General features: G+C 44.4%; 1 protein-coding gene across 1 annotated transcript in view; it reads right to left on the bottom strand.

Annotated features, from left to right (window-relative positions):
* The window catches only part of alpi.1 (alkaline phosphatase, intestinal, tandem duplicate 1), a 46,770-nt gene extending 41,576 nt beyond the window's left edge, over nucleotides 1-5,194 (bottom strand). The window contains exons 1-2 of the mRNA XM_061883314.1: nucleotides 5,053-5,194; nucleotides 4,600-4,725 (exon numbers count right to left, since the gene is read on the bottom strand). Coding sequence (XP_061739298.1) covers nucleotides 4,600-4,725; nucleotides 5,053-5,146 — 220 coding nt within the window. The 5' untranslated portion in view covers nucleotides 5,147-5,194. The remainder of the gene's footprint in view (nucleotides 1-4,599; nucleotides 4,726-5,052) is intronic.
* Between the last annotated feature and the right edge of the window lie 3,488 nt (nucleotides 5,195-8,682).

Raw genomic sequence — 8,682 nt, 5'->3', positions numbered from 1 at the left:
CGCTTTTCCTCCATACTAACAGCATGTCACATAATATTTGTGGCTTTTACACACACACACAAGTGAATGCAACGCATACTTGGTCAACAGCCATACAGGTCACACCGAGGGTGGCCGTATAAACAACTTTAACACTGTTACAAATTTGCGCCACACTGTGAACCCACACCAAACAAGAATGAAAAACACGTTTCGGGTAAACATCCGCACCGTAACAACAGAATAAATACCCAGAACCCCTTGCAGCACTAACTCTTCCGGGAAACTTCCAGCAAACTGACCAATAATTAACGTTTTATTCATGCATGTTCTCTTGCCACTTCAAGGCTTGAATGTTTGGTTCATTCATTATTGTTATTTTATTTTCAAATGTATTATTAGCCTGTGGAAAAAATTTGATATTTACCTCAGAAGATTGCAAATGGAAAAAAAGGCATAACATTTTTATTTAAATGTAATTTGATATGCCATTGATATTTTTTTTAATTGTTATTATTATTATTTGAAACTGTATTTTGCATGTCACTAAAGTTATATAAGCCTTGTTTGTTCAATATTCAATGCAAAACTTGTTTGGGTCCCTATTAAAAGGTTAATTTGTTCAACCTTGGCCCGCGGCTTTGTTCCGTTTAAAATGTTGGCCCACTCTGTATTTGAGTTTGACACCCCTGCTGTAGGTGATCCTGGATGAGTGTCTGCAGTGTTTCCTGTTGTTTAAAGCTTTGAACCGGAACTACAAGTCCCATTCTGTCTTCTAATTGTCCATCGTGTTTCTTCTCGTATGGATTCTTATTCATCAATCCAAGAAAGTTTTACAATATAACTAAAACAATTCTTACCCACTAAACCGTCACACGTGTGATATCCATGGGAGTGTTTTCATGCATATTTGTACCTGCTATCGTAATGTAACGAAGCCAGCATCGTTAGCAATAGCTCCTATGCTGACACCATAGTATTGTTAACTTACAATGGCATTCTGTTTGTATTGTTCCAGTAACATAAATTCCTCAGTAAATTCACCAAGACATCAACGTGGAATTTTTGAGTCTTTTTAGTTGATTGGAGAGCTAATGGGTCCACGACTATGATGTAAATCGGAACTGGGCAAATTAATTTGATTTTCTCTACCACATTAAGCTTTTCAATCTGGCCCGCCGGACATTCCCAAATATTTTTTTTAGATCGTTAAGATGGAAAGTGTAGCTGCCATTATGATGTTCAGTGATGTTTTCAAATTACAATAAGTCTTGAACTATACAGCATATTTCAATGGTTGGACTCTGCGATTTTGCATAATATTTTAGTGACTAGTTTTGTCCAGATACCAATATTATTTTGATAATTTTCGGTACTTTGATTCTTTTCTAAATAAAGGGGACCAGAAAAAATTGCATTATTGGCTTTATATTAATAAAAAATCCTAGGGTGTGGCGGACCGGTACTTTTCAAAGGTGGTATGGTACCGAATATGATTCATTAGTATCGCGGTACTATACTAATACCCGTATACCGTACAACCCTACTAGTTACTATGGAAATCTACGTCACAGCAGGTCAGACGAGGCACCAAGCAGTGTGGGTGGGGAGCGTTTCCAGAACAGCCAGCATGAAATGTGGGTGTCAGGGACAAATGTGGAAGGAGAATTTTTACAATAAAGTTCTAAAGCTGAGTGATATATCACATACATCAGATTGTAGATGTTTTTTTGATTTTTTTACCCTTCACGTTCATATTTCGTTGTGTTTGTTGCATTTTTGTTGCATTTGGTTTGATTGTAAAACATGTCGATTGAGAGGAGGTGTGACGTTCATATGTTCTCAATATTTGGGGTTTTATCGTTTATAGAAAAATAAAAATTCCATTCCGTTAACATTTTTAGCATTCAATCAGACTTTATTGTGAGGTTTTGTATTAGTTTTCCTAAAAATAGATATACTGGTCCCCAGACACATTTTTTTCTCTAAATTTGGCCCTATCCATCCATCCATTTTCTACCGCTTATTCCCTTTGGGGTCGCGGGGGGCGCTGGTGCCTATCTCAGCTACAATCAGGCGGAAGGCGGGTACACCCTGGACAAGTCGCCACCTCATCGCAGTAAATTTAGCCCCCCGAGTCAAAATAATTGCCAAGACCTGAAGTAAATGGTAAATAAATGGTAAATGGGTTATACTCGTATAGCGCTTTTTTACCTTCAAGGTACTCAAAGCGCTTTGACACTATTTCCACATTCACTCACACATTCACCCACTGATGGCGGGAGCTGCCATGCAAGGCCCTAACCACGACCCATCAGGAGCAAGGGTGAAGTGTCTTGCTCAAGGACACAACGGACGTGACGAGGTCGGTAGAAGGCGGGGATTGAACCAGGAACCCTCAGGTTGCTGGCACGGCCACTCTTCCAACCGCGCCAAGGTCTGATTTGTTTGATTTGATTTATTGCCATTTTACAGACACCGTTTGGTAACAATTAAGGTATGCAGTTAAACATTTAAAAAATATTTCTGTCTAAATAATCTAGTTTCACAATGTATATATTTATAGTTTATAATCTGATGTGGCTAATATATGGAAAAATAGTTTTATATTAAATTTAGTGGGTGCGGCTTATATACCGGTATGCTCTCAATCAATCAATCAATATAGCCCTATATTACAAGTGTCTCAAACGGCTGCACAAGCCACAAATACATCCTCGGTTCAGAGCCCACAAAAGGGTAAGGAAAATCTCACAACCCAGTTGGATGTCAGTGTGAATAACTATGAGAAACCTTGGAGAGGACCGCAGATGTGGGTGACCGGATGCAATGGACATCGAGTGGGTCAAACATAATATTGTGAAAGTTCAGTCCATAGTATATCCAACATAAAAGTGAGAGTCCAGCCCATGGTGGACTATATAGTCTGAAAAATAAGGTACTTTACTCTCCTGTCAAACCCACTCAAAGCTGCTATATCGGGTAAAACAAATGTAAAGGTGACTAAATGGTTGTTAATTCATGTTTAGAGTGTTAATAACCTTATTTTGTGAAAATGTGCAAAAGGGCTCGGAACCGTTTACTGCAGGGGTGTCAAACGTACGGCCTGAGGGCAGGATCAGGCCCGCGAACAGGTTTTATCCAGCCCGCGGGATGAGTTTGCTAAGTATACAAATTAACCAGAAATTTTTGAATGAAAGAAACAGCTCTTCTACATGTGTCTACTGGATGTTGCAATAGCAATTCTTTGTATCTCTGTAAATCAGGGGTCCGCAACACGTGGCTCCGGATCACCCTGATGTGGCTCAGCTGCATACTTGCCGACCCCCCCCCCCCCCCATTTTACCGGGAGGTTTTCCAAATTTCATTGCCTCTCCCAGAAATTTCCCCAGGATAACATTCTCAGATTTTCACCCAGACAACAATATTGAGGCCGTGCCGTGATGGCAATGCCTTAAACGTCCTCTCGACCATGTCGTAGCATCCATTTTAATACTATGTTATCTGAGTGCCGGCCGGCCACATCTAGTGTGCGGCTGCTGACTCAACGCACAAGCGACGGCAAGGCATAGTTGTTCAACAGCCATACAGGTTACACTGAAGGTTGTGATATAAACAACTTTGGCACTCTTCCTAATATGCGTCACACTGTGAACCCACACCAAACAAGAATGACAAACACATTTCGGGAGAACATCCGCACTGTAGCACATTATAAACGCAATATAACAAATACCCAGAATCCCATACATCCCTGACTCTTTCGGGCTCCATTATATACCCCCCCCCCCCCCCCCCTCCTGTGCGTCGGTTGAGGTGGGCGGGGTTGGGGGAGCGGCGTTTGGTGCTGCTGTAGATGATGGTACATATGTACAAAATAAACCACGTGATGTTAGTACATCAATCGAAATAAATGATCAAACTACATACATGGCATACTGTCATTTGATTTTGATATTTTTTTATCATGATAGATTAAAAATGAACAACATTGTCACATCAGTCATTCAGAAAATATAAATAACGACAAATAAAAATAGAATACTATTAACCGCAACATGTAAGTGTAAAAATATAACAACATTATGATTTGGACATTTATCAGAATGTGCTTCTTCTATTTTTAAACACAGAAAACAATTTGAAGATGTCTTTATTTTTAAGTTATCGTGCAGGGATTTTACATTTTTCTCCATGTGGCCCCCGATCTAGAATGAGTTTGACAGCCCTGGTTTACAGCAAATATTTTTGCCTCAATCCTGTGAGAATCCTGCGTGTGACTGAAGACTATCCAGAACAAACCTGCAGTGCATTCAAACAACCACCAGGCAGCGTATGTGAGAAGATACTATTGTATCGTCTCTTTCTCGTTCGGACTTATCAGGTCTTATTATGCATTCATTCCATCACTGGCAACTACTAACACCGACCCAGTGGAGCTGCAACAAACGAGGGACGACACGCTCACAGCTCCCTCGTCCCGTCCACTCCACATGAAGGAGAACATAACAACCCTACCCACGCGTGCGCGTCGTCCTCGGCTTTCCCCACCTTATATTTTCTAGACCGCACATCTGCTCTTTAACATAATGGAATTCCGCAAAGTAACATTGACCGTACCGTCTCCGAGGAATAGGATGATGTTCTTGGCCCGGTGCTCCCGGGGGCGGAGCTTCAGCGCAGCATCCAGTGTCGCCTTCGCCCGGGTATCCCAGTAGGATGGTTCTCTCTCATGCTCGTATTGGACTGCAGATAAGAACCAAAGGTGATGAGCGCTTTTGGGTAGAACATAGTAGCTGAATATGACACCATTTTTTTTGTTTGCAAGACATCACCACATTGAAATAAGTTCAAGATATGTCCGTAAGCTAAAATATGCTTTAAAGTACTTTAGTCTCTCTGCAGGACTGCACATCACCCCTCCCCCTACACACCTGAGTGTGTGCACCCTGTTGCGAGGCACAGTCTGTCCTCACACACACACACTCCCAGGTCGAGTTTACCTGCCTCCACACACGCGGCGCTACAAATATCTCAACCACAAGGCCGGCGACCGTCTTGCTGACTCCTCACCTTGGCTCTCCACAGCAGCCCAATCTGCAGCCAGCAGCATGGTTCCCAGAAGGATGAGTGGGAGGTTGCGGGGCCTCCGTTGTGGCGTCTGCATCCCTGGTGTGATGTGACCCGGAGACCGGAGAGACTGGCACGGATCAAAAAAAAAAAAAAAAAGGCAGAAGCGGAGGGAGAGAGAGAGACCTGCCTTTTTAAAGCCCCGCTGGGTGTGTAGTAAGGAAAGAAGGGCCCTCTCGCCTGTTCCTAGGCTTGGAGAGAATGTGAGAGAGGGAGGAACCGGAGAGAGAGAGAGAGAGAGAGACCACACAGGAGCGCTGTAGCATCCCAGCCCCTCTCCACCCTCTTTTTTATTGTTTCAAATGGTTACTTTAATGCAGTCCTGCCCCCACCTTCCCCACTCACAAGTACGAATGATAGCAGCTTGAATGGGCCTTTCATGTGGCAAACGTCTAACTACAGCATGCAGAAGGCGTAAAATGAGTGAGAGGAAGAAAAAAAAATGGTTGTAGCATTTTGGTCGGCCGGAGACAAATCAGAACCATTTCTCGGCAAAATATACAGAGTCTGTTTTCACTCAGAGACGGTCCGCATGAACTCAGGGGTGTCCTGAAAGTCAAACATAACATGGTGAATACCAAAATCAAGGCTCAAACGTTATCTATAGCGGGAGGGTGAAACTGTGGGACAATGTGAGCGGAGAAATTAAACTGTCTTCTCGCTTAAAAGTGTTCAATTTTGCGATAAAAAATGTGTCATTACGAGTTGTTTGGACTATCTCAACTGTGGGACACAGGTGCAAAAGAACTCACAGTGGAATAAGGGACATACCACACCAGACAAGGCTTCAGAAGATGAAAGATACCCAGGCAAGATGGAGCTAACCTCATGGTCGCTCAATGTTATTATATCCATATTGGTGTATGTATACTAGGGAACCTGCTGTTGTGACGGAGCGGTTGTTGCTGGACAAAGAACAAACTCTTGGTGTCAGGCTTGCCACTGACAGGTTGTTTGTGTTTTAGTATTCCCTTTGTTTGTTTTTGTCTAAGTATTTAAATTAAACCATGTTTTCCTGCAAAAAGCCTCCCTCCTTCTCTGCATCTTGGGGTTCGTCTCCAACTAACTTTGACACTTGGGAGAAGAAGGAGTGATGCAAATCCTATAGGGGTGATGAAAGGATGGTCAGCGCCTGAGAGCTGCGGCCTACCACCATGACCCCGCACTCCCTTCCCTCTGTTGCTAGATATAAATGATAAAGGATAAATGGGTTGTACTTGTATAGCGCTTTTCTACCTTCAAGGTACTCAAAGCGGTTTGACACTACTTCCACATTTACCCATTCACACACACATTCACACACACATTCACACACTGATGGAGGGAGCTGCCATGCAAGGCGCCTAACCAGCACCCATCAGGAGCAAGGGTGAAGTGTCTTGCTCAGGACACAACAGACGTGAGGAGGTTGGTACTAGGTGGGAATTGAACCAGGGACCCTCGGGTCTTGCACGGCCACTCTTCCACTGCGCCACGCCGTCCCTAATATCTCGAGATATACGTTGTAATATGTATATGTGCTTTGCCATGGTGGTTTTTCCCACTCCAGACTGGGCCCCCTTTAGAGCCCAGTCTAGATTATATTTTGTTACTCATTCTTCCATAGCGTTTTACCTTTTTTCCCCCATCTTTTACGGGGTGCCTTGTGGCGACCCATCAGCATTCCTGTTCTGTAGCCCTGTACACTGTTTATTTGTCTCATCTTGAACGGGTTTGTGCTGTAAACAAAGTTCCGTTGTACTTTTGCAATGACAATAAATACCTATCATTCATTTCCTCTAGCAAAATAAAGCAGTCCAACCTATTCTTCGGAATGATTGACTTTGTGTGCACTTTTATAGGAAGGGGGTGGGGGGGGTGCTCACACTTCCATTTCCAATTCTTTGCATTTAAAAGACACCAATTTCCCCTCCTCGCCGAATCGTCTTGTCTCCTTGTTTCTTTCTTCCGTGTTCAGCATTTTGCTGTCGTGACTTAGCAGAGAGCGCCTGCAGGATGCAAATGCTGGTTTTCCTCCTAACGTGCGAAACGAGGCGACGCCAGCCAACTCCTGTTCAGAGGAATCGCATTTCAGGCGAACGGCTCTCACCTCCTCCGCCTCATTACGGCGTCGCTCCATTCAGCCGTTGAAAAAGACGAGGCTTTGCGGTCAGTCACATGTGCTCAATCAAAAGTGCGGTCAAACTGCGATCTGGGTAAAAGAGGCCAACGCCGCGTTAACCGGGAATACCACTGGACGCCTGTATGAGCATGATACTGTAACTTCTAAAGGCATGTTGTTCCGTCCGTTTGTCACGGGTCGGCCCGTCAGGGGCTCGAATCATACCATAAATAGCTGCTGGCTGTTAGCGCTATTTCTCTTCCAGCCCATCCAGGCAAAGGTGCATACAAACAACAGCTGCCAAGGTAGTCAACGACTCATTCAGCAGGGAAGGGGGTTTATACGGCCCCATTCCTGAGAGGAACAGGGGGATTATCGTAAATTCCATACTATAACCCAGCAGGCAAAGGACATTAAGGCTTTGTTTACACCAAGCCAGATAAGGTTATCCAGGGTGAATCACACCTAACTTTATCCGTGTCTACACACAACAATGCCACCATTTAGGACCCCCGCGCCCCCTCCGTCCGCCGGTGCAAAGCAACCTAGTAGGCATGTGCGGAAAATGCACACATCATAGTCACCTCCAGTGTTGCTTTGTGTGCAAGTTCTTAAATGTAACTTATCGGAACAATATCCAGTGTTGTGGTATTTCAATTACCGTATTTCCTTGAATTGCCGCCGTGTATATAGTATGCGCCTGCCAAGAATTACTGATAAGTCAAACTCCATCCATTTTCTACCGCTTACTCCCTTTTGGGGTTGCGGGAGGCGCTGGCGCCTATCTCAGCTACAATCGGGCGGAAGGCGGGGTACACCCTGGACAAGTCGCCACCTCATCGCAGGGCCAACACAGATAGACAGACAACATTCACACTCACATTCACACACTAGGGCCAATTTAGTGTTGCCAATCAACCTATCCCCAGGTGCATGTCTTTGGAAGTGGGAGGAAGCCCGAGTACCCGGAGGGAACCCACGCATTCACGGGGAGAACATGCAAACTCCACACAGAAAGATCCCGAGCCTGGATTTGAACCCAGGACTGCAGGACCTTCGTATTGTGAGGCAGACGCACTAACCCTTCTGCCACCGTGAAGCCCCCATTTTTGGTGATTTAACCCCCAATTCCGACCCTTAATGCTGAGTGCCAAGCAGGAAGGTAATGGGTCCCATTATTATAGTGCTTGGTATGACGCACGACCTAGCGATCTCAGGGCGGACACTCTACCCACTAGGCCACTGAGTAGGATGTGCCAAGTCAAACTCGTTTCGCAAAATATTTAGCGCATGCTTAGCATTACCACCGGCTCAGGATTAACGCCGGGTCGAGCTCGTTTCGCAAAATATTATTTTTATCAGCGCGTGTCTATAATTTCCGCCGGTTCAAACTCGTTTCGCAAACTAATTAGCATATGCCTATGATTTCCGCCGGGTCAAACTCGTCACGTCACGAGTGACACTTTCCCGGT

This window comes from Nerophis ophidion, linkage group LG22, assembly GCF_033978795.1.
Source record: "Nerophis ophidion isolate RoL-2023_Sa linkage group LG22, RoL_Noph_v1.0, whole genome shotgun sequence".
In the NCBI taxonomy this organism is placed as follows: Eukaryota; Metazoa; Chordata; class Actinopteri; order Syngnathiformes; family Syngnathidae; genus Nerophis; species Nerophis ophidion.
This window is presented reverse-complemented; position numbering and strand designations above follow the sequence as displayed.